At 52.8% G+C, this 27,018-nt stretch overlaps 1 protein-coding gene across 4 annotated transcripts in view; it reads left to right on the forward strand.

Annotated features, from left to right (window-relative positions):
* LOC106560633 (tyrosine-protein kinase RYK) overlaps nucleotides 1–27,018 on the forward strand; it is a 113,510-nt gene that overhangs the window by 72,302 nt on the left and 14,190 nt on the right. For all 4 annotated transcript variants that reach the window (XM_045687966.1, XM_045687969.1, XM_045687967.1 and 1 more), the window contains 4 exons: nucleotides 655–724; nucleotides 6,487–6,619; nucleotides 18,219–18,328; nucleotides 21,073–21,232. In XM_045687966.1, the coding sequence (XP_045543922.1) occupies nucleotides 655–724; nucleotides 6,487–6,619; nucleotides 18,219–18,328; nucleotides 21,073–21,232 (473 nt within the window). The remainder of the gene's footprint in view (nucleotides 1–654; nucleotides 725–6,486; nucleotides 6,620–18,218; nucleotides 18,329–21,072; nucleotides 21,233–27,018) is intronic.

Here is a 27,018-nt window from a genome sequence, read left to right on the forward strand (position 1 = left end):
CCAGCAGGCCCAGAGAGCAGGAAACAAGCCCGCTTCCCAGAAGGCCTCTCTCTCTCTCTCTCCCAGATTAAACACGGCCCTCTGTAGACCTGGGTTCAATTAGTTTAAGAAATCACTTCAAGTACTTTATCTGGGTTTGATTTGAGTTTGGCCAAATAGAACTAATAGAATAGTCACGTGAGTGTAAACCCCAGCCCATCTGACACTCCAGGCATACTAGAGCAACAAAAAAAACTCCCAATATTTTTTGAAAGATTTTAAATAGTAATAGAAGCCAGTTCTGGGCCTCTGTGTGGCTTGGCTTGGCTTGGCAAGAGTCAATCTAGCGTCCGTACGTTTCCAACCAGAGAAGATATAACTCTCACAGGAAGCCATGACTGGGGCTGTTCTCAGAAAAGGGAATGGTGTGAGGTCAAGAGGGCTGTTAGACTGTTAGATGACCTTCTTAGACACCCCATCCCCCCCCCATCCCCCCAGTTAGTCAGGAGGAATGTTCATGGCTCAGCTTGACCAAGAAGGGTTAGCATACAGCAAAAGTACTCTAAGTGGTGTTTATGGGTTGCGTTCCAAAACTTAAGTTATGTCTCCTTCAAGACTGCAGTAGATTTCTAGACTAAACTTGAGTAACTTGTCTTCTCTTTTCTCATTCTGTAGACCATGCCTCTGAGATGCAGGTGACCATGATGCTGACGGAAAGCTGTAAACTACGAGGACTTCATCACAGGTATTCAGTCAATCAAATCATCACGGGGACATCACAACCAGCTGAACCTGAGATCAGGCAGATCTGTTTTTAATTCTGTGTGTTAGTCAGTAAGTCAAAGGGCTAGCCTCTGGCGTCCTTATTTCCACATGGCATGGACATGACGAGACATGTATGCAACTCACGCTAAGCTGTCTGCTCCGCAATGACTGTCATCGTTCTAATTCTATGGTCGTAACAACCAAATTTCCCTCAACTGGAAACTGCGTAGAAACCTGTTGAGTCACCTTGCACAAGGTTCCCACTAGATTTCCCCACACAAAGATGACATCTTGTAAAATGGTTGCTTTGGATCCTGGATGTCAGTTGGAAGAATTGAATTGAATTTATTTATAATTTATAAATTGTACAACCAGATTTCCCATCAGAGGACAGCGCTTAAATATTATTAAAGAACTTGTTTCCAAAGTGGTCCTCAAACAGCATTCCAGCCGTGATGATACACCATGATATATATATATATATATATTTTTTTTTTTACTGGTATAATAACACAAACTCCCCTGAACTCGGTACTACCTTGGAAACTTGTTGAAAGGGTCTCAGCACCACCTTGTTTAGCTATGGTTTCCAACACTAAAGATGACTAACTGTTGTCTTATGGTTGTTCCTCATTCTATGAAAACCCTTAAACTGTCTATACAGTTTGTCTGCTATGCTACGGCCCTGTGTTGTGTGCAATCATGTAAGGTAGCAATATTTGATCCTGTATTTTAAAGCCTTATCCAGAAATAGCAATATCACCAAATATGAAAGCAATTGTGTGAGGTTGGTGGTGGTGGGGGGGGGGTGAGGTTGGTGGTGGGGGGTGTGTGAGGTTGGTGCTGGTAGGGGGGTGTGTGAGGTTGGTGCTGGTGGGGGGGGGGGTGTGAGGTTGATGCTGGTGGGGGGGTGTGTGAGGTTGGTGCTGGTGGGGGTTGGGTGGTGGGGGTGTGTGAGGTTGGTGCTGGTGGTGGGGGTGTGTGAGGTTGGTGCTGGTGGGGGGGTGTGTGAGGTTGGTGCTGGTGGGGGGGGGTGTGAGGTTGGTGCTGGTGGGGGGGGTGTGTGAGGTTGGTGCTGGTGGGGGGGGGTGTGTGAGGTTGGTGCTGGTGGGGGGGGGTGTGTGAGGTTGGTGCTGGTGGGGGGGGTGTGTGAGGTTGGTGCTGGTGGGGGGGGGTGTGAGGCTGGTGGTGGTGGGGGGGTTGTGAGGTTGGTGCTGGGAGGGGGGGTGTGTGAGGTTGGTGCTGGTGGGGGGGGTGTGTGAGGTTGGTGCTGGTGGGGGGGCTGGTGGTGGGGGGTGTGTGAGGCTGGCGCTGGGAGGGGGGGTGAGGTGAGGTTGGCGCTGGGAGTGGGGGTGAGGTTGGCGCTGGTGGGGGGGTGAGGTTGGCGCTGTTGGGGGGGGTGAGGTTGGCGCTGGTGGGGGGGGTGAGGTTGGCGCTGGTGGGGGGGGTGAGGTTGGCGCTGGGAGGGGGGATGAGGTTGGTGCTGGTGGGGGGGTGGGGTGAGGTTGGTGCTGGTGGGAGGGTGAGGTGAGGTTGGTGCTGGTGGGGTGAGGTTGGTGCTGGTGAGGTTGGTGAGGTGAGGTTGGTGCTGGTGTCGGGGGCTGAGGTTGGTGCTGGGAGGGGGGCTGAGGTTGGTGCTGGTGGGGGGTTGTGAGGTTGGTGCTGGGAGGGGGGGTGAGGTTGGTGCTGGTGGGAGGGGGTTGGTGCTGGTGGGGGGTGTGAGGTTGGTGGGGGGTGTGAGGTTGGTGGGGGGGTGAGGTTGGTGCTGGGTGGGGGGGTGAGGTTGGTGCTGGGAGGGGGTTCTGAGGTTGGTGCTGGGAGGGGGGTGAGGTGAGGTTGGTGCTGGGAGGGGGGGTGAGGTGAGGTTGGTGCTGGTGGGGGTGAGGTTGGTGCTGGTGGTTGGGGGGGTGAGGTTGGTGGGGGGAGTGAGGTTGGTGCTGATGCTGCTTGGGGGGGGGTGGTGCTGGATGTGTCTGTCTTGTGTGGGTGGGTGAGTGTTTGCACATTGTGTGGGTGATTCTGTGAATGCCATGTTAGTTCGTCACGGCCCACACCTTCCTCTTCCCCTTCCTGAGGTCAGGCGGTCACAGTGAGAGACGTCTCTCCTCCTTTCATCTGCTCTCTGAGATGCATCCTTCCTCTGTCTGGCAGCGTCCACCGTCCTGCCGGCCAACACTAAAACTAATCTTCCCAGAATTCCCTCCTGTGTGACACATTGTCACGCAATGGGCTTTACTGGTTTTAACACCTCACCTATCTTTAACAGAATATATGCCCTCTCAGTGGAGTTGGTTTTACCCTGCTGAGACACAGGTTGACTAATATTTCCCTTGGTCTAAGTAGAGATGGAATACTCATTAATACTCCACCTATTATTAGGTTTTGTGTCGGTCTGTCTGTTGGGAAAGGTAGAAGATGCATTTACCTTCTAACCAAACGACCGATGAAGTATCTATATTGCTAGATAGATTTTTATCCCAATGAGATAAATAAATGTGACTTTTTTTTTCTTTCTCAAAGCTACTGATCCCGATCACATTCTGCACATGTTATATTGTTTCTCTTTACTCACCCGCTTCTGAACCGTGATGGTGGAGCCTGTGGGCTTATTCGACATTACAGCCGACTTGATCTACAAAATCACCTTGAATCGTAAATAACTACGCATTGTATTATTTGTAGATCAGTCAGTCACAATTTACCCATGATACAGTGCTGTTTTGATCCTCTCGAACACGACCTCATATTTGTGAACAGCTGAAATAAAACTATTATGACCCCCTTAATGGAAAGATGAGACTCTCAGGACCACCATGACCCTCACAAGTGTCTCGGTACCGCCGGTCTACCAACTTTTGTCTGTAGCGTCCGAACAGTTTGGGCTACACGCTAATACCCCTCTGTGGAACGTTGTTTTGCAGTAGGACTCCCACAGTCCTCGCAAGACTCATCTCATCTCAAGAGCAGCAGCAACTAGGTAGGCAGCGGGGCACTGAGCAGCAGCAGCAACTAGGTAGGCAGCGGGGCACTGAGCAGCAGCAGCAACTAGGTAGGCAGCGGGGCACTGAGCAGCAGCAGCAACTAGGTAGGCAGCGGGGCACTGAGCAGCAGCAACTAGGTAGGCAGCGGGGCACTGAGCAGCAGCAACTAGGTAGGCAGCGGGGCACTGAGCAGCAGCAGCTAGGTAGGTAGGCAGCGGGGCAGTGAGCAGCAGCAGCAGCTGGTAGGTAGGCAGCGGGGCACTGAGCAGCAGCAGCAGCTGGTAGGTAGGCAGCGGGGCACTGAGCAGCAGCAGCAGCTAGGTAGGCAGGCAGCGGGGCACTGAGCAGCAGCGCAGGTAGGCAGGCAGCGGGGCACTGAGCAGCAGCAGCAGCAGCTAGGTAGGCAGCGGGGCACTGAGCAGCAGCAGCTAGGTAGACAGCGGGGCACTGAGCAGCAGCAGCAGCAGCTAGGTAGGCAGCGGGGCACTGGGCAGCAGCAGCAGCTAGCTAGGTAGGCAGCGGGGCACTGAGCAGCAGCAGCTAGGTAGGCAGCGGGGCACTGAGCAGCAGCAGCTAGGTAGGTAGGCAGGCAGCGGGGCACTGAGCAGCAGCTAGGTAGGTAGGCAGTGGGGCACTGGGCAGCAGCAGCAGCTAGGTAGGTAGGCAGCGGGGCACTGGGCAGCAGCAGCAGCTAGGTAGGTAGGCAGCGGGGCACTGGGCAGCAGCAGCAGCTAGGTAGGTAGGCAGCGGGGCACTGAGCAGCTAGGTAGGTAGGTAAACAAAATCCTGTACATATGCAGAAATCTCTTTAGCCACGGCAAATCGGGTTTCCAGAAAATCCGGAAACCTCAGCCACTCCGAAAAAAGTTTCCGAACATATTTCTGATGTGTTTTCTTGCTCTCTCTCCTTTCCCTGAACACATATACAGTGCCTTGCAAAAGTTTTCACCCCCTTGGCATTTTTCCTATGTTGTTTCTTACAACCTGTAATTTAAATACATTTTTATTTGGATTTCATGGAATGGACATACACAAAATATTCCAAATTGGTGAAGTGAAATGAAAAAAATTACTTGTTTCCAAAAATAAATAACTGAAAAGTGGTGCATGCATATGTATTCACCCGCTTTGCTATGAAGCTCCTAAATAAGATCTGGTGCAACCAATTACCTTCAGAAGTCACATTATTAGTTAGATGGCACACAGGTGGACTTTATTTAAGTTTCACATGATCTGTCACATGATCTCAGTATATATATTCCTGTTCTGAAAGGCCCCATAGTCTACAACACCACTAAGAAAGGGGCACCACCAAGCAAGTGGCACCATGAAGACCAATGAGCTCTCCAAACAGGTCAGGGACAAAGTTGTGGAGAAGTACAGATCAGGGTTGGGTTATAAATAAATATCCGAAACTTTGAACATCCCACAGAGCACCATTAAATACATTATTAAAAATGTAAAGAATATGGCACCACAACAAACCTGCCAAGAGAGGGCCGCCCACCAAAACTCACGGACCAGGCAAGAAGGGCATTAATCAGAGAGGCAACAAAGAAACAAAAATAACCCTGAAGGAGTTGCAGAGCTCCACAGCGGAGATTGGACTATCTGTCAATAGGACCACTTTAAGCAGTACACTCCACAGAGCTGGGCTTTACGGAAGAGTGGCCTGAAAAAAGCCATTGCTTAAAGAAAAAAATAAGCAAACACGTTTGGTGTTTGCCATAGGCATGTGAGAGACTCCCCAAACATATGTATGAAGGTACTCTGGTCAGATGAGACTAAAATTTAGCTTTTTAGCTATCAAAGAAAACACTATGTCTGGCGCAAACCCAACACCTCTCATCACCCCGAGAACACTATCCCCACAGTGAAGCATGGTGGTGGTAGCATCATGCGGTGGGGATGTTTTTCTTCGGCAAGGACTGGGAAACTGGTCAGAATTGAAGGAATGATGGATGGCTGTTTCAGTCTTCCAGAGATTTGAGACTGGGACGGAGGTTCACCTTCCAGCAGGACAATGACCCCAAGCATACTGCCAAAGCAACACTGGAGTGGTTTAAGGGGAAACATTTAAATGTCTTGGAATGGCCTAGTCAAAGCCCAGACCTCAATCCAATTGAGAATCTGTGGTATGACTTAAAGATTGCTGTTCACCAGCGGAACCCATCCAACTTGAAGGAGCTGGAGCAGTTTTGCCTTGAAGAATGGGCAAAAATCCCAGTGGCTAGATATGCCAAGCTTATAGAGACATACCCCAAGAGACTTGCAGCTGTAATTGCTGCAGAAGGTGGCTCTACAAAGTATTGACTTTGGGGGTGTGAATAGTTATGCACGCTCAAGTTTTCTGTTTTTTTGTCTTATTATTTGTTTCACAAAAAATATTTTGCATCTTCAAAGTGGTAGCCATGTTGTTTAAATCAAATGATACAACCCCCCCCCCAAAAAAATCTATTTTAAATCAAGGTTATAAGGCAACAAAATAGGAAAAATGCCAAGGGGGTGAATACTTTTGCAAGCCACTGCATGAGCTCTAACTCCGGTCCTCCAGTATCCCCACCAGTACATATTTTTGTTGTGGCCCCGGACAAGCACACCTTATTCTACTTGTCAAGAGCTTGAAGATTAGCTGACAAGTTGATTCGTGTTTTTGTCCGGGGTTACAACAAAACGTGTGCTGTTATGGGGTACTTGAGGACCAGAGTTGGGAAACGGTAGGGTAACTGATGTAGTATGTTTCCCCCCCTCTCTCCTCCAGGAACCTGCTCCCAATCAGTCATGTGTGTACAGAGGAAGGAGAGAAGCCTATGGTACTACTGCCCTATATGAACTGGGGTAACCTCAAACTGTTCCTGAGACAGTGCAAGCTGGCTGAAGCCAACAACCCACAGGTGAGCTCCTAACCCTGGCTCCAGCCTACTGTCATCCTATTGTTCTATGGTTATCCTACAATTATCCTAACCCTGGCTCTGGCCCACTGTCATTCTACTGTTCTATGGTTATCCTACCATTATCCCAACCCTCTCTAGTCTACTGTCATCCTATTGTTCTATGGTTATCCTACAATTATCCCAACCCTGGCTCTGGCCCACTGTCATTCTACTGTTCTATGGTTATCCTACCATTATCCAAACCCTCTCTAGTCTACTGTCATCCTATTGTTCTATGGTTATCCTACAATTATCCCAACCCTGGCTCTGGCCTACTGTCGTCCTACCGTTCTATGGTTATCCTACCATTATCCCAACCCTCTCTAGTCTACTGTTATCCTACCGTTCTATGGTTATCCTACCATTATCCCAACCCTCTCTCTAGTCTACTGTCGTCCTACCGTTCTATGGTTATCCTACCATTATCCCAACCCTGGCTCTGGCCTACTGTTGTCCTACCGTTCTATGGTTATCCTACCATTATCCCAACCCTGGCTCTGGCCTACTGTCGTCCTACCGTTCTATGGTTATCCTACCATTATCCCAACCCTCTCTAGTCTACTGTCGTCCTACTGTTCTATGGTTACCCTACCATTATCCCAACCCTCTCTCTAGTCTACTGTCATCCTATTGTTCTATGGTTACCCTACCATTATTTTAAGATCAGTTTATTGGGCACACAAAGTCCAACTGAAATGTGACTTCCGCTTTTAACTCAACCCCTCCGAAATAAACGCATATCGGTTTTGAAGAGGTGCTAGGGTCACCCGGGAGCTGCTGTTGTGGGGAGTTAGGTGCCTTGCTTAAGGGCACAACGGCAAGCAATGGCATCTAGAATCTGATACCAGCAACTCTCGCTTGCCAGCTTACTTCCCGCCATATCCCCCCCCCCCTTCCCCCCCCATCGGAAGCAAACTGTCAACCCTCTGGTTACTGGCTCGCCTCTCTAAGCACTAGGCTACCTGCCGCACCTCATCTTACCATTATCCTACCGTCGTCCTACTGTCGCACTACAGTCGTCCCAACGTCATCCCGTCATACTACTCTCATCCTTCCTTCACCCTATATTCAGGCTACATTCATCCTACCATCATCCTACCATCCACATAAAGGATATCTGTTCTGGATAAGATATCATAGTAGAACTGCAATATAGAATTTTTGTCATTGTCATCCATCAACTGCATTGTGGGGGGGGAAATAACCTGATACAGTTTATTAATGTTCAGGGCTTCAGACTGCAACCATTTTATAGTCGCATTTTGTGACCCTTTTGACTTGGCTGAGCGAATAATAAAAAATGGAACTGGTCACATCGGTGCGAGCTGCACATTCTACATGATCACGTCACTCCAAACGTCCTATTTCTTTTTTAGGAGGCTAAAACCATGATTTGGTCCAACGTTAACGAACATTATGTGATTCCTGTAATGAAAGTGTGAGTGCATGTAGCCTACAACTGCAATGTTTTTGTAGGATATTGAATGTACTGTTAGATTTAATACATGGCTCCTAGCAGTGGGTATTATATTTAGAGTTAGTGATCGAGCTCATGTGTTTTTAGTTAACACTTACTCAGGTGGTGAATTGGCTCCAAATAAATTACAGTGCATTCGGAAAGTATTCAGACCCTCACCTTTTTTCCACAATTTGTTACTTTACAGCCTTATTCTAAACTGGATTAAATTGTTTTTTTTCTCCCCTCATCAATCTACACAATACCCCATAATGACAAAGAAAAAACAGGTATTCTAAAAAATTGTTCAAATGTGGCTGGGCCTCTTAAGGATATTTAGAGACTCTCCTGCGTTGTCTTGGCTGTGTGCTTAGGGTCGTTGTCTTGGCTGTGTGCTTAGGGTCGTTGTCTTGGCTGTGTGCTTAGGGTCGTTGTCTTGGCTGTGTGCTTAGGGTCGTTGTCTTGGCTGTGTGCTCAGGGTCGTTGTCTTGGCTGTGTGCTTAGGGTCGTTGTCTTGGCTGTGTGCTTAGGGTCGTTGTCTTGGCTGTGTGCTTAGGGTCGTTGTCTTGGCTGTGTGCTCCGGGTCGTTGTCTTGGCTGTGTGCTCCGGGTCGTTGTCTTGGCTGTGTGCTTACGGTCGTTGTCTTGGCTGTGTGCTTAGGGTCGTTGTCTTGGCTGTGTGCTTAGGGTCGTTGTCTTGGCTGTGTGCTTAGGGTCGTTGTCTTGGCTGTGTGCTTAGGGTCGTTGTCCTGAGCGCTCTGTAGCAGGTTTTCATCAAGGATCTCTCTGTATTTTTGCTCCGTTCATCTTTCCCTTGATCCTGTCTAGTCTCCCAATCCCTGCCACTGAAAAACATGCCCACAGCATGATGCTGCCACCACCATTCAGTTTATATATATATATTAATTTGCAAAAATTTCTAAACATATGTTTTCGCTTTGTTATTATGGGGTGTTGTGTGTAGATTGATGAGGAAAATAACTAATTTAATCTATTTTAGAATAAGGCTGTAACGTAACCAATGTGGAAAAAGTCAAGGGGTCTGAATACTTTGCAAATTCACTGTAGACTATGATATTAGTGCACATTAAAATGTAGGCAATTTTTTAAATTGTTTTATTTTTTATTTTACCTTTTATTTAACTAGGCAAGTCAGTTAAGAAAAAAATCTTAATTTTCAATGACAGCCTAGGAACAGTGGGTTAACTGCCTTGTTTAGGGGGCAGAACGACAGATTTGTACCTTGTCAGCTCAGGGATTCGGTTTTGCAACCTTTCGGTTACTAGTCCAACGCTCAAACCACTAGGCTACCTGCTGCCACAAGTTAATCTCTATTTAACGATAGAACATTCTGGAGCCCTCGTTTAACAGTAAAATATAACAATAGCCTATTGTCTACCCATGTAACTATCACTGGATTAGGTTGCATATAAAAATGTCTTGAATCATACATTATTTCATCTAAGCAGAAATGTATTTCTTGAATACCATCTCAGGAGTCTATTACACGTGTTAATAAATCACTGTGAATGACTTTAGAAAATTATTGCGTGACGACGGCAAACATTTTTTGGGGGTGCGACCAAATCATGGGCTGGTGCCACCGGGGGAGATGTAAGTCTGGACCCCTGATGTATAATTGATTGTATGCTGCTTGTGCAACCCACCGTTCAGACATTACCTTCCCTCTTTAGCATTTCACCTGTCCCCCCCTCCCTCTAACTCTGTAATAGTGTTAACACAGAACAATAGTGTTTTATAGCAATAGGCACTTAAATACCAGTTTGACAACAACCGATACCCAGACCTGTAAAATGTCTCTCGGGGTTGTAATGCAGTGTGTATTAAAGGGATACTTCAAGATTTTTGTTAATGAAGCCCTGTTTTCTACTTCCCCGAATTACGATAAACTCGTGAAATAAGTTTCACAAGCCAATGCTAACTAGCACTAGCGCAATGACTGGAAAGTCTATGGGAACCGCTCATTGTGCTAACCCTAGTTAGCATTTGCGCTAATGCTAACTTCCTTCAAACTGCATGCAAAGACATTTTAAAATGGTATCCACGAGTTCTTCTGACTCTGGGGAAATTTGATTTTTCCCTGAATTGCTAAGCGCCCCTTTAATCTGTGGCTCAGGGCAGAGACTGTTTCTCCCATGAAGAGACAATCACCTCATTGTGCTGGGTAACCCCAGGGGTCGTTTGATCCACTTGGCGTCGGCGTTCTCTGAGATGCCTGTAACGTAAATCCAACCGATCAATCAGCCTTGAACCGAGACTCTCGATACGCACGCACGCAAGCACACACTCCACGTTTAAAATAAGAAGGAGAAGCCTTGTTTAAGGTGCAGCAGAAAAAAACCTACCGACTAATTTTCCATCACAAGACGAAGCTTGCTGCTCAATAACTGTAAAGAAAACTTCCTTTGTATGTTTGGGATAACACACCACCGCCACTTTGATTCCCATCTATCCTCTCACAATATACTTTAGGCGATTGTAGGGGCCTAACAAAGACATACTTATAACAGGTTTTTTCTCTTGCTGTCTTAATAAACATGTAGACATAAATCATCGGTGTAACGTTAGAGGGAGACTGAGGCTGTGTCTCAAATGTCACCCTATTCCCTATGTAGTGCATTGCTTTAGACCAGAGCCCTATGGCACCCTGTTCCCTATATAGTGCATTACTTTAGACCAAAACACTATGGCACCTTATTCCCTACATAGTGCACTGCTTTAGACCAGAACACTATGGGGAATTAGGTTGCCGTTTGGGAGGCACCCTAAAGTGTCTGGAAAGCACGGAGGGAGCATAGCATTATTCCAGTCTGTAGTGTAGCGTTATGCCAGTCTGTAGCGTAGCGTAGCGTTATGCCAGTCTGTAGCGTAGCGTAGCGTTATGCCAGTCTGTAGCGTAGCGTAGCGTTATGCCAGTCTGTAGCGTAGCGTAGCGTTATGCCAGTCTGTAGCGTAGCGTTATGCCAGTCTGTAGCGTTATGCCAGTCTGTAGCGTAGCGTTATAGTTTGACTCATTCTCTACTCATCTGCTTCACAAGGTATTATTATATCTCATAAAGTAAACAAAGCCCTTGTGTAAACCTATGCATGTACTTTCTTTTTCTTTCCATTGGCTTCTGACAAGATGAGAAGAAAAAAAATCTGTCTTTCTGCCCCTGACCAAGGCTATTAACCCACTGTTCCCCGGGCACCAATGATGTGGATTAAAGACTCTAAATTGAGCTCAGGTGCATCGTGTTTCCATTGATCATCCTTCAGATGTTTCTACAACCTGATTAGAGTCCACCTGTGGTAAATTAAAATGATTGGACATGATTTGGAAAGGCACACACCTGCATGTCAGAGCAAAAACCAAGCCATGAGGTCGAAGGAATTGTCCATAGAGCTCTCGAGACGACTAGATTGTGTTAAGTCACAGATCTGGGGAAGGGTACCAAGAAATGTCTGCAGCATTGAAGGTCCCCAAGAACGCAGTGGCCTCCATCATTCTTAAATGGAAGTTTGGAATCCCCAAGACTAGAGCTGCCTCCCAGCCAAACTGAACAATTGGGGGAGAAAGGCCTTGGTCAGGGAGGTGACCAAGAACCTAATGATCACTCTGACTGAGCTCTAGACTTCCTCTGTGGAGATGGAAGAACCTTCCAGAAGGACAACCATCTCTGCAGCACTCCACCAATCGGGCTTTTATGGTAGAGTGGCCAGACGGAAGCCACTCCTCAGTAAAAGGCACATGACAGCCCGCTTGGAGTTTGCCAAAACGCGCCTAAAGGTCTCTGACCATGAGAAACAAAATTGTCTGATCTGATGAAACCAAGGTTGAACTCTTTGACCTGAATGCCAAGCGTCACGTCTGGAGGAAACCTGGCACCATCCCTACGGTGAAGCATGGTGGTGGCAGCATCATGCTGTGGGGATGTTTTTCAGCGGCAGGTACTGGGAGACTAGTCAGGATCGAGGGAAAGATGAACTGAGAAAAGTACAGAGATCCTTGACGAAAACCTTCTCAGGACCTCAGACAGGGGCGAAGGTTCACCTTCCAACAGGACAATGATCGTAAGCGCACAGCCAAGACAATGCAGGAGTGGCTTCATGACAAGTCTCTGAATGTCCTCTGAATGTCCTGGGCTCTGATTTGAACACGATCGAACATCTCTGGAGAGACCTGAAAATAGCTGTGCAGCAACGCTCCCCATCCAACCTGACAGAGTTTGAGAGGATCTGCAGAGAAGAATGGGAGAAACTCCCCAAATACAGGTGTGCCAAGCTTGTAGCATCATACCCAAGAACACTCAAGACTAATCGCTGCCAAAGGTGCTTCAACAAAGTACTCAGTAAAGGATCTGAATACTTGTGTAAATGTGATATTTCGGTTTTAGATAATTTTTTATAAATTTGCAAAACAAAATCTAAAATCCTGTTTTTGTTTTGTCATTATGGTGTAGTGTGTGTATATTGAGGGGGGAAATAATTTAATCAATTTCGAGTCTCAAAGCAAGGGGTCTTAATACTTATGTGAGGTGCTTCGACAAAGTACTGAGTAAATACTTACTTTATTTACCTATTTCTGTTAGTTTTTATACATTCGCAAAAAAATTCTAAACCTGTTTTGGTTTTGTCATTATGGGGCATTGTGTGTAGATTGCTGAGGATTTTTTTATTTATTTTATTTAATCCATTTTAGAATAAGGCTGTAACTTAACAAAATATGGAAAAATACTTTACCAAGGCACTGTGTATATATGGCTCTGACCATGCTATTGTGTGTGTAGAGAGAGAGAGGTTCCTTATTGCTATTATAAACTGGTTACCAATGTTTTGTTATACCGTTGGTATACGGTCTGATATACAACGGCTGTCAGCATTCAGGACTTGAACAACCCCGTTTATAATGTTGTGTTTTATATATATATATATATGTATATGGCTCTGGGTTTAATCACGTTACGATGTTGCAAGGCGCTGGTGTCTTAATCTCTAACACAAAGGGTCCATTTTAATACGAGTTGAGTCACGCTGACAGATCAGGTCACAGAACATTAAACAGCTGTAAATCTCTTCCCTGTGTGTGTGTGTGTGTGTGTGTGTGTGTGTGTGTGTGTGTGTGTGTGTGTGTGTGTGTGTGTGTGTGTGTGTGTGTGTGTGTGTGTGTGTGTGTGTGTGTGTGTGTGTGTGTGTGTGTGTGTTTGACAGCTGGCAATCTCTGCTGTGTCCATCAGAGCCTGCCCCCTGGCCCACAATGCATCTCACCCCAGCAGTGTGTCTGACTCGGGCTGAGATGTCATCCCAAATGTCACCCTATTCCCTATGTAGTGCACAACATTTGACCAGGGCCCTATGGGGAATAGGGTGCCATTTGAGACGCAGAGCAGGGTTATGTTAAAACCCTGATGGTGTACATCAGAGGCTCTCTTTCACTCTTCAGGGGTATCGGCTCACACAGCATGTCATCCGTCCCCTCTCTCTCTCTCTCTTCGGCTCACACAGCATGTCATCTGTCCTCTCTCTCTCTCTTCGGCTCACACAGCATGTCATCCGTCCTCTCTCTCTCTCTCTTCGGCTCACACAGCATGTCATCCGTCCTCTCTCTCTCTCTCTTCGGCTCACACAGCATGTCATCCGTCCTCTCTCTCTCTCTCTTCGGCTCACACAGCATGTCCACTTCTCTCTCTCTCTTCCGTCCACTTCTCTCTCTCTCTTCGGCTCACACAGCATGTCATCCGTCCTCTCTCTTCGGCTCACACAGCATGTCATCCGTCCTCTCTCTTCGGCTCACACAGCATGTCATCTGTCCCTCCCTCTCTCTCTCTTCGGCTCACACAGCATGTTATCGGTCCTCTTCTCTCTCTCTCTTCGGCTCACACAGCATGTCATCCGTCCTCTCTCTCTCTCTCTCTCTCTCTCTCTCTCTCTCTCTCTCTCTGGCTCACACAGCATGTCATCCGTCCTCTCTCTCTCTCTCTCTCTCTCTCTCTCTCTCTCTCTCTCTCTCTCTCTCTCTCTCTCTCTCTTCAGCTCACACAGCATGTCATCTCCTATTCTCTCTCTCTTGGTACACAGCATGTCACCTGTCCTCTCTCTCTCTTCGGCTCACACAGCATGTCATCCGTCCTATTCTCTCTCTCTTCGGCTCACACAGCATGTCATCCGTCTCTCTCTCTCTCTCCGGCTCACACAGCATGTCATCCGTCCTCTTCTCTCTCTCTTCGGCTCACACAGCATGTCATCCTTCCTCTTCTCTCTCTCTCTTCGGCTCACACAGCATGTCATCCGTCCTCTCTCTTTGGCTCACACAGCATGTCATCCGTCCTCCTCTCTCTTCGGCTCACACAGCATGTCATCCATCCTCTTCTCTCTCTCTCTTCGGCTCACACAGCATGTCATCTGTCCTCTTCTCTCTCTCTCTCTTCGGCTCACACAGCATGTCATCTGTCCTCTTCTCTCTCTCTCTGGCTCCACATCGTCATCGGTCCTCTTCTCTCTCTCTCTTCGGCTCACACAGCATGTCATCCGTTCTCTCCTCTCTCTCTCTCTCTCTCTCTCTTCAGCTCACACAGCATGTCATCCGTCCTATCTCTCTCTCTCTTCGGCTCACACAGATGTCTCTCTCTCTCTCTCTCTCTCTCTCTCTCTTCGGCTCACACAGCATGTCATCCGTCCTATTCTCTCTCTCTCTTCGGCTCACACAGCATGTCATCCTTCCTCTTCTCTCTCTCTTCGGCTCACACAGCATGTCATCTGTCCTCTCTCTTCGGCTCACACAGCATGTCATCGGTCCTCTTCTCTCTCTCTCTTCGGCTCACACAGCATGTCATCGGTCCTCTTCTCTCTCTCTCTTCGGCTCACACAGCATGTCATCCGTCCTCTCTCTCTCTCTCTCTCTCTCCGGCTCACACAGCATGTCATCCGTCCTCTCTCTCTCTCTCTCTCTCTCTCTCTCTCTCTCTCTCTCTCTCTCTCTCTCTCTCTCTCTCTCGGCTCACACAGCATGTCATCCGTCCTCTCTCTCTCTCTCTCTCTCTCTCTCTCTCTCTCTTCGGCTCACACAGCATGTCATCCGTCCTATTCTCTCTCTCTTCGGCTCACACAGCATGTCATCTCTCTTTCTCTCTCTTCGGCTCACACAGCATGTCACCTGTCCTCTCTCTCTCTTCGGCTCACACAGCATGTCATCCGTCCTCTTCTCTCTCTCTCTTCGGCTCACACAGCATGTCATCGGTCCTCTTCTCTCTCTCTCTTCGGCTCACACAGCATGTCATCCGTCCTCTCTCTCTCTCTCTCTTCTCTCTCTCTCTCTCTTCGGCTCACACAGCATGTCATCCGTCTCCTCTCTCTCTCTCTCTCTCTCTCTCTCTCTCTCTCTCTCTCTTCGGCTCACACAGCATGTCATCCGTCTTCTCTCTCTCTCTCTCTCTCTCTCTCTCTTCAGCTCACACAGCATGTCATCCGTCCTATTCTCTCTCTCTTCGGCTCACACAGCATGTCCTCTCTCTCTCTCTCTTCGGCTCACACAGCATGTCATCCGTCCTCTTCTCTCTCTCTCTTCGGCTCACACAGCATGTCATCCGTCCTCTTCTCTCTCTCTCTTCGGCTCACACAGCATGTCATCCGTCCTCCTCTCTCTCTCTCTTCGGCTCACACAGCATGTCATCCGTCCTCTCTCTTCGGCTCACACAGCATGTCATCGGTCCTCTTCTCTCTCTCTCTTCGGCTCACACAGCATGTCATCCGTCCTCTCTCTCTCTCTCTCTCTCCGGCTCACACAGCATGTCATCCGTCCTTCTCTCTCTCTCTCTCTCTCTCTCTCTCTCTCTCTCTTCAGCTCACACAGCATGTCATCCGTCCTATTCTCTCTCTCTTCGGCTCACACAGCATGTCCTCTCTCTCTCTCTCTCTCTCTCTCTCTCTCTCTCTCTCTCTTCGGCTCACACAGCATGTCACCTGTCCTCTCTCTCTCTTCGGCTCACACAGCATGTCATCCGTCCTCTTCTCTCTCTCTCTTCGGCTCACACAGCATGTCATCCGTCCTCTTCTCTCTCTCTCTCTTCGGCTCACACAGCATGTCATCCGTCCTCTTCTCTCTCTCTCTCTTCGGCTCACACAGCATGTCATCCGTCCTCTTCTCTCTCTCTCTCTTCGGCTCACACAGCATGTCATCCGTCCTCTTCTCTCTCTCTCTCTTCGGCTCACACAGCATGTCATCCTTCCTCTTCTCTCTCTCTCTTCGGCTCACACAGCATGTCATCCGTCCTCTCTCTTCGGCTCACACAGCATGTCATCCGTCCTCTCTCTTCGGCTCACACAGCATGTCATCCATCCTCTTCTCTCTCTCTCTTCGGCTCACACAGCATGTCATCTGTCCTCTTCTCTCTCTCTCTTCGGCTCACACAGCATGTCATCGGTCCTCTTCTCTCTCTCTCTTCGGCTCACACAGCATGTCATCCGTCCTCTCTCTCTCTCTCTCTCTCTCTCTCTCTCTCTCTCTCTCTCCGGCTCACACAGCATGTCATCCGTCCTCTTCTCTCTCTCTCTTCGGCTCACACAGCATGTCATCCGTCCTCTTCTCTCTCTCTTCGGCTCACACAGCATGTCATCCTTCCTCTTCTCTCTCTCTCTTCGGCTCACACAGCATGTCATCGGTCCTCTTCTCTCTCTCTCTTCGGCTCACACAGCATGTCATCGGTCCTCTTCTCTCTCTCTCTTCGGCTCACACAGCATGTCATCTGTCCTCTCTCTCTCTCTCTTCGGCTCACACAGCATGTCATCCGTCCTCTCTCTTCGGCTCACACAGCATGTCATCCGTCCTCTCTCTTCGGCTCACACAGCATGTCATCTGTCCTCTTCTCTCTCTCTCTTCGGCTCACACAGCATGTCATCTGTCCTCTTCTCTCTCTCTCTTCGGCTCACACAGCATGTCATCGGTCCTCTTCTCTCTCTCTCTTCGGCTCACACAGCATGTCATCGGTCCTCTTCTCTCTCTCTCTTCGGCTCACACAGCATGTCATCGGTCCTCTTCTCTCTCTCTCTTCGGCTCACACAGCATGTCATCCGTCCTCTCTCTCTCTCTCTCTCTCTCTTCAGCTCACACAGCATGTCATCCGTCCTATTCTCTCTCTCTTCGGCTCACACAGCATGTCCTCTCTCTCTCTCTCTCTCTCTCTCTCTCTCTCTCTCTTCGGCTCACACAGCATGTCACCTGTCCTCTCTCTCTCTTCGGCTCACACAGCATGTCATCCGTCCTCTCTCTCTCTCTCCGGCTCACACAGCATGTCATCCGTCCTCTCTCCCTCTCTCTCTTCGGCTCACACAGCATGTCATCCATCGGCTAGTTGTCTGTCACCTTTCCATTTTAAACACAAGATGTTTGTGTAGGTAGACACCGCTAGGCTAAGCCACAGTGATTAGCTTCATGATAAGCAGTTTATGTACATACTGCTAGGCTAAGCTACTGTGATTAGCGTCATGATATGCTGTTTATGTACATCCTGCTAGGCTAAGCTACAGTGATTAGCGTTTCATGATCTCAGCTCAGACATCAAGCCATCCGGGCTAATTAGACAGATAACAGGATGGTAGTGAAGCAGACTTATGGTTCCTCGTGTCTCACTAGATTGTCTTCTACTTTCAGTGTGTCCCAAATGACTACCTATTAGCTATGTAGTGCACTACCAGAGCCCTATGGTCCTTTTGGGATGCAACCTCTGTGTTTCTGTATTAATCAGTGGTCCTTCAGGCCTGTCTATTAGGACCCTCAAAAACAAAACAAATCATTTTTCTCCTAAACAGACCATTTTGGCCCTCTGCCCTGTCTGTAGAACTTAATAGCTACAATACGAGTTTCCTTGTTGTTATACAGTCTTTATCTTGTGGAATCTGAGAAGTGCTTTAAAAGCCTCTCAAATAAGTCCTCCTACAGTGATGCAAGCCTTTAATATATCTTTTTTTTTATCTCAGTGTGGTGAAATTGTAAACATCACCAACCTGGCTACTTTTCTACCACGCTCGCTCTCTTTTGTACGCTCTTTCTCTCTCTCTCTCTCCCCCCCCCTCTCTCTCATGCTTAGTTTCTCTTCCTCTGTCTCTCTAGGCAGTCTCTCAGCAGGACTTGGTCCACATGGCGATCCAGATAGCATGTGGGATGAGCTACCTGGCCAGGAGAGAGGTCATCCACAAAGACTTGGCCGCCAGGAACTGTGTGTGAGTATCGTGTCACCCGGTATCGTGTCACCCGGTATCGTGTCACCCGGTATCGTGTCACCCGGTATCTCCATCTCTTTAGGTATCAGACTCGAATTCCACTGATTTTTCAAAACGTGATCCTCCAGAAAGTGGACAGCAACACTTATGCAGCTCCTCTACACAATACTTTAAAAAAAACTGCATTCGACAGGATTACCAACACAGACTGACCAGCTCAAATAGACAGAAGCCTGCTATATGGCAGACCAATCTAAACTCTTCTCTCGGCAGGTCCAGCCCACTCATCTCAGCCAATCATGGCTGGTGGGAAGATTGCTGACCTTTTCTGTAGCTTAACCCAACAAGGCTCGTAATTTTAACAATTGTATTCGTATTTACAGATGGTATACACATTTGTTATTAAGGCACATGAAAGTTCACATGTTACAGAAGGCATTTCTGCTTAAAAACGCATTTTGATCAATCATTCAATCAATCAATCAAATGTATTTATCTCAAAGTGCTGTACAGAAACCCAGCCTAAAACCCCAAACAGCAAGCAATGCAGGTGTAGAAGCACGGTGGCTAGGAAAAACTCCCTAGAAAGGCCAAAACCTAGGAAGAAACCTAGAGAGGAACCAGGCTATGAGGGGTGGCCAGTCCTCTTCTGGCTGTGCCGGGTGGAGATTATAACAGAACATGGCCAAGATGTTCAAATGTTCATAAATGACCAGCAGGGTCAAATAATAATCACAGTGGTTGTCAAGGGTGCAACAGGTCAGCACCTCAGGAGTAAATGTCAGTTGGCTTTTCATAGCTTATCATTCAGAGTATCTCTACCGCTCCGGCTGTCTCTAGAGAGTTGAAAACAGCATGTCTGGGACAGGTAGCACGTCCGGTGAACAGGTCAGGGTTCCATAGCCGCAGGCAGAAAAGTTGAAACTGGAGCAGCAGGAAGATCATGTCAGTGACTCAAACCACTCAAGTGACGCACCCCTCCTAGGGACGGCATGGAAGAGTACCAGTAAGCCAGTGACTCAGCCCCTGTAGTAGGGTTAGAGGCAGAGAATCCCAGTGGAGTGAGGGGAACCGGCCAGGCAGAGACAGCAAGGGCAGTCTGTTGCTCCAGTGCCTTTCCGTTCACCTTCACACACCTGGGCCAGACTACACTCAATCATAGGACCTACTGAAGAGATGAGTCTACAATAAAGACTTAATGGTTGAGACCGAGTCTGCTTCTCTCACATGGACAGGCAGACCATTCCATAAAAATGGAGCTCTATAGGAGAAAGCCCTGCCTCCAGCTGTTTGCTTAGAAATTCTAGCGACAATAAGGAGGCCTGCGTCTTGTGACCGTAGCGTACGTGTAGGTATGTACGGCAGGACCAAATCGGGGAATTTTTTATTTTATTTTTTATGTTCAAACGGCTCTCCTGTGATGTCGTGGCTTGCGACATCCATCTAGTTTTCTGAATCGGGTCACAATATATCCTGATTGCCAAGTCACTTTTACCCCTACCCACATGTACATACTTCATTACCTCAACTACCTTGTACCCTTGGACATTGACTCAGCATCGGTACTCCTTGGACATTGACTCAGCATCGGTACTCCTTGGACATTGACTCAGCATCGGTACTCCTTGGACATTGACTCAGCATCGGTACTCCTTGGACATTGACTCAGCATCGGTACTCCTTGGACATTGACTCAGCATCGGTACTCCTTGGACATTGACTCAGCATCGGTACTCCTTGGACATTGACTCAGCATCGGTACTCCTTGGACATTGACTCAGCATCGGTACGCCTTGGACATTGACTCAGCATTTGTTATTTTATTGTTATTATTTCCATATTTATTTCTCTAATATTTGTCTTTTTAACTCTACATTGTTGTGTAAGGGCTCGTAAGTAAGCATTGCACGGAAAAGTCTACACCTGTTGTATTCGGCGCGTGTGACCAATACAACACATTCACAAGCATTTCATAAACACTTAATATCAACAACTGGGAATGTACATGTATGTTGAATCAGTTAACCCTGTCCTCCCTCCCCTGTCCTCTACCCCCCCCCCTCCTCTGTGACCCTGTCCTCTACCCCTCCTCCCCTGTCCTCTACCCCCCCTCCTCTGTCCTCTACCCCTCCTCTGTCCTCTAACCCCCCTCCTCTGTCCTCTACCCCCCCTCCTCTGTGACCCTGTCCTCTCCTCCTCTGTCCTCTCTCCCCCTTCCTCTGTCCTCTACCCCCCCCTCCTCTGTGACCCTGTCCTCTACCCCCCCTCCTCTGTCCTCTACCCCCCCTCCTCTGTGACCCTGTCCTCTCCCCCTCCTCTGTCCTCTCCCCCTTCCTCTACCCCCCTCCTCTGTGACCCTGTCCTCTACCCCTCCTCCTCTGTCCTCTACCCCCCCTCCTCTGTTACCCTGTCCTCTACCCCTCCTCCTCTGTCCTCTCCCCCTCCTCTGTCCTCTACCCCCTTCCTCTGTCCTCTACCCCCCCCCCTCCTCTGTTACCCTGTCTTCTCCCCCCCTCTGTCCTCTACCCCTCCTCCTCTGTCCTCTCCCCCCTCCTCTGTCCTCTACCCCCCTCCTCTGTTACCCTGTCCTCTACCCCCTCCTCTGTCCTCTACCCCTCCTCCTCTGTCCTCTACCCCCCTCCTCTGTTACCCTGTCCTCTACCCCCTCCTCCTCTGTCCTCTACCCCCTCCTCCTCCTCTGTCCTCTACCCCCTCCTCTGTCCTCTCCCCCCTCCCGCTGACAGTATTGATGACAGTATGCAGGTGAAGATCTGTGACAACGCCCTGTCCAGAGACCTGTTCCCCATGGACTACCACTGTCTGGGAGACAACGAGAACAGGCCGGTCCGCTGGATGGCCCTGGAGAGCCTGCTCAACCATGACTTCTCTACTGCTAGTGATGTGGTGAGAACACACACACGTTACACACACACATTACGCACACATAGACACATTACAAACACAGTCACGTTACACAAACATACACGTGTTACACACACACACACATTACACACACACACGTTACACACACACACACACACACTTACACACATGCGCGCGCGTTACACACACACACACAGTTAGTTAGACTTTACACACTGGCTGGGTGTGCGTGTGTCTGGTTACACACACACACAGCTACACACACACACAGCTACACACACACAGCTACACACACACAGTTACACACACACAGTTACACACACACATGTCACACACACGCGCAGCTGCGGTAGGAGGTGAGAGGAGACGCTGTAGACAGGCAGGAAGTCCTCCATGGAGCTCTTCTATCCACCACCAGACAGACATGGCCTGATTTCCCTCATACCGGACCTCTTCCTTCCTGATGAGGCTCTACTGCTCGCAGTCCTCACCCCTCCCTCCCTCCTCACCCCCCTCCCTCCCTCCTCACCCCTCCCTCCCTCCCTCCTCACCCCTCCCTCCCTCCTCTCCTCCCTCCTCACTTTATATCCTCCACTCCCTTTCTTGATTTCCTCTAAACCTTTTTGGGTCATAGGTTACTACAGGCACGTTAATGAACCACACGCACTCCCAGCCTGCCACACGCACACCCAGCCTGCCACACGCACACCCAGCCTGCCACACGCACACCCAGCCTGCCACACGCACACCCAGCCAGCCACACGCACACCCAGCCTGCCACACGCACACCCAGCCAGACACCCAGCCAGCCAGCCACACGCACACCCAGCCAGCCAGCCACACGCACACCCAGCCAGCCAGCCACACGCACACCCAGCCAGCCAGCCAGCCAGCCACACGCACACCCAGCCAGCCAGCCAGCCAGCCACACGCACACCCAGCTAGCCAGCCAGCCAGCCACACGCACACCCAGCTAGCCAGCCAGCCAGCCACACGCACACCCAGCTAGCCAGCCAGCCAGCCACACGCACACCCAGCTAGCCAGCCAGCCAGCCACACGCACACCCAGCTAGCCAGCCAGCCAGCCACACGCACACCCAGCTAGCCAGCCAGCCAGCCACACGCACACCCAGCTAGCCAGCCAGCCAGCCACACGCACACCCAGCTAGCCAGCCAGCCAGCCACACGCACACCCAGCCAGCCAGCCAGCCACACGCACACCCAGCTAGCCAGCCAGCCAGCCACACGCACACCCAGCTAGCCAGCCAGCCAGCCACACGCACACCCAGCTAGCCAGCCAGCCAGCCACACGCACACCCAGCTAGCCAGCCACACGCACACCCAGCTAGCCAGCCACACGCACACCCAGCTAGCCAGCCACACGCACACCCAGCTAGCCAGCCACACGCACACCCAGCTAGCCAGCCACACGCACACCCAGCTAGCCAGCCACACGCACACCAGCTAGCCAGCCACACGCACACCCAGCTAGCCAGCCACACGCACACCCAGCTAGCCAGCCACACGCACACCCAGCTAGCCAGCCACACGCACACCCAGCTAGCCAGCCACACGCACACCCAGCTAGCCAGCCACACGCACACCCAGCTAGCCAGCCACACGCACACCCAGCTAGCCAGCCACACGCACACCCAGCTAGCCAGCCACACGCACACCCAGCCAGCCAGCCACACGCACACCCAGCCAGCCAGCCAGCCACACGCACACCCAGCTAGCCAGCCAGCCAGCCACACGCACACCCAGCTAGCCAGCCAGCCAGCCACACGCACACCCAGATAGCCAGCCACACGCACACCCAGATAGCCAGCCAGCCAGCCACACGCACACCCAGATAGCCAGCCAGCCAGCCACACGCACACCCAGATAGCCAGCCACACGCACCCCCAGCCAGCCAGCCAGCCACACGCACCCCCAGCCAGCCACACGCACACCCAGCTAGCCAGCCAGCCAGCCACACGCACACCCAGCTAGCCAGCCAGCCACACGCACACCCAGCTAGCCAGCCAGCCACACGCACACCCAGCTAGCCAGCCAGCCAGCCACACGCACACCCACCCAGCCAGCCAGCCAGCCACACGCACACCCACCCAGCCAGCCACACGCACCCCGGCCAGCCAGCCAGCCACACGCACACCCAGCCTGCCGCATACCCAGCCAGTCAGCCACACGCACACCCAGCCAGCCAGCCACACGCACACCCAGCTAGCCAGCCAGCCAGCCACACGCACACCCAGCTAGCCAGCCAGCCAGCCACACGCACACCCAGCTAGCCAGCCAGCCAGCCACACGCACACCCAGCTAGCCAGCTAGCCAGCCACACGCACACCCAGCTAGCCAGCCACACGCACACCCAGCTAGCCAGCCAGCCAGCCACACGCACACCCAGATAGCCAGCCAGCCAGCCAGCCACACTCACACCCAGATAGCCAGCCAGCCACACGCACACCCAGATAGCCAGCCAGCCAGCCAGCCAGCCACACGCACACCCAGATGGCCAGCCAGCCAGCCACACGCACACCCAGATGGCCAGCCAGCCAGCCACACGCACACCCAGACAGCCAGCCACACGCACCCCCACCCAGCCAGCCACACGCACACCCAGATAGCCAGCCAGCCACACGCACACCCAGATAGCCAGCCACACGCACCCCCACCCAGCCAGCCAGCCACACGCACCCCCACCCAGCCAGCCAGCCACACGCACCCCCACCCAGCCAGCCAGCCACACGCACCCCCACCCAGCCAGCCAGCCACACGCACCCCCACCCAGCCAGCCAGCCACACGCACCCCCACCCAGCCAGCCAGCCACACGCACACCCAGCTAGCCAGCCAGCCAGCCACACGCACACCCAGCTAGCCAGCCAGCCAGCCACACGCACACCCAGCTAGCCAGCCAGCCACACGCACACCCAGCTAGCCAGCCAGCCAGCCACACGCACCCCCAGCCAGCCACACGCACACCCAGCTAGCCAGCCAGCCAGCCACACGCACACCCAGCTAGCCAGCCAGCCACACGCACACCCAGCTAGCCAGCCAGCCAGCCACACGCACACCCAGCTACCAGCCAGCCACACGCACACCCACCCAGCCAGCCACACGCACACCCAGATGAGCCAGCCACACGCACACCCAGAAGCCAGCCACACGCACACCCAGATAGCCAGCCACACGCACACCCAGATAGCCAGCCAGCCACACGCACACCCAGATCAGCCAGCCACACGCACCCCACCCAGCCAGCCAGCCAGCCACACGCACCCCCACCCAGCCAGATAGCCAGCCACACGCACCCCCACCCAGCCAGCCAGCCAGCCACACGCACCCCCACCCAGCCAGCCACACGCACCCCCCACCCAGCCAGCCAGCCAGCCACACGCACCCCCACCCAGCCAGCCAGCCAGCCACACTCACCCCAGCCAGCCACACGCACACCCAGCTAGCCAGCCAGCCAGCCACACGCACACCCACCCAGCCAGCCAGCCAGCCACACGCACACCCACCCAGCCAGCCAGCCAGCCACACGCACACCCAGCCAGCCAGCCAGCCACACGCACACCCACACCCAGCCGGCCAGCCAGCCACACGCACACCCACCCGGCCAGCCAGCCACACGCACCCCCAGCCAGCCAGCCAGCCACAAGCACACCCAGCCTGCCACATGCACACGCACAGCCTGCCACATGCACACGCACAGCCAGCCAGCCAGCCACACGCACAGCCAGCCAGCCACACGCACAGCCAGCCAGCCAGCCACACGCACACCCATCCAGCCACACGCACACCCATCCAGCCACACGCACACCCAGCCAGCCAGCCACACGCACAGCCAGCCAGTCAGCCAGCCACACACCCAGCCACACGCACGCACACCCACCCAGCCCGCCACACGCATGCACGCACACCCACCCACCCAGCCAGCCACACGCACACCCACCCACCCAGCCAGTCACACGCACACCCACCCAGCCCAGCCACACGCACACCCACCCAGCCAGCTAGCCACACGCACACCCAGCCACACGCACACCCAGCCAGCCAGCCACACGCACACCCAGCCAGCCACACGCACACCCAGCCAGCCACACGCACACCCAGCCAGCCACACGCACACCCAGCCAGCCGGCCAGCCACACGCACACCCAGCCAGCCGGCCAGCCACACGCACACCCAGCCAGCCGCATGCCCAGCCAGCCAGCCGCGCACGCACGCCCAGCCAGCCGCACGCACGCCCAGCCAGCCAGCCGCACGCACGCCCAGCCGCACGCGACGCCCAGCCGGCCGGCGGCCAGCCGCGACGCCCAGCCAGCCGCACGCACGCCCAGCCAGCCAGCCGCACGCACGCCCAGCCAGCCAGCCGCACGGACGCCCAGCAAGCGCACGACGCCCAGCCAGCCAGCCCAAACGCACGCCCAGCCAGCGCCGACGCAGCCAGCCAGCCAGCCGCACGCACGCCCAGCCAGCCAAGCCAGCCGACGCAGCCAGCCAGCCCGACGCACGCACGCCCAGCCAGCCAGCCAGCGAGCCAGCAGACGCCGCGACGCCCAGCCAGCCAGCCGCACGCACGCCCAGCCAGCACGCACGCCGCCAGCCAGCCAGCCGCGCACGCACGCGCCAGCCAGACGCAGCGCCAGCCGCGACGCACGACGCCCAGCCAGCAGCACGCACGCCACGGCCAAGGCAGCAGACGCGCCGAACGAACCCAGCCGCGACGCAAGCCAGCCAACGGGCAGCCAAGCGACGACAGCCAGCCAGCGCCACGACGCCCAGCCAGCCGCGCCGCACGCCAGGCCAGCCGACGCACGCCAGCCAGCAGCCGGACGCGCCCAGCCAGCCGCACGACGACGCTAAGACGAAAGAAGAACGAGAAGCCAGCCAGCCGAACACGCACGCGCCAGCCAGCCAGCAGCCGCACGCACGCCCAGCCAGCCAGCCGCACGCACGCCCAGCCAGCCAGCCGCACGCACGCCCAGCCAGCCAGCCGCACGCACGCCCAGCCAGCCAGCCGACGCACGCCCAGCCAGCCAGCCACACGCACACCCAGCCAGCCAGCCAGCCACACGCCAGCCAGCCAGCCACACGCACACCCAGCCAGCCAGCCAGCCACACGCACACCCAGCCAGCCAGCCAGCCACACGCACACCCAGCCAGCCAGCCAGCCACACGCACACCCAGCCAGCCAGCCAGCCAGCCACACGCACACCCAGCCAGCCAGCCAGCCAGCCACACGCACACCCAGCCAGCCAGCCAGCCACACGCACACCCAGCCAGCCAGCCACACGCACACCCAGCCAGCCAGCCACACGCACACCCAGCCAGCCAGCCAGCCACACGCACACCCAGCCAGCCAGCCACACGCACACCCAGCCAGCCGCACGCACACCCAGCCAGCCAGCCGCACGCACACCCAGCCAGCCAGCCGACGCACGCACACCCAGCCAGCCAGCCGCACGACGCACACCCAGCCAGCCAGCCGCACGCACACCCAGCCAGCCAGCCGCACGCACACCCAGCCAGCCAGCCAGCCGCACGCACACCCAGCCAGCCAGCCGCACGCACACCCAGCCAGCCAGCCGCACGCACACCCAGCCAGCCAGCCGCACGCACACCCACCCAGCCATCCAGCCAGCCAGCCAGCCACACGCACACCCAGCCAGCCACACGCACACCCAGCCAGCCACACGCACACCCAGCCAGCCAGCCACACGCACACCCAGCCAGCCAGCCACACGCACACCCAGCCAGCCACACGCACACCCATTCAGCCAGCCAGCCACACGCACACCCA

The sequence above is a fragment of the Salmo salar genome, chromosome ssa10, assembly GCF_905237065.1.
Source record: "Salmo salar chromosome ssa10, Ssal_v3.1, whole genome shotgun sequence".
NCBI classification, from domain to species: Eukaryota; Metazoa; Chordata; class Actinopteri; order Salmoniformes; family Salmonidae; genus Salmo; species Salmo salar.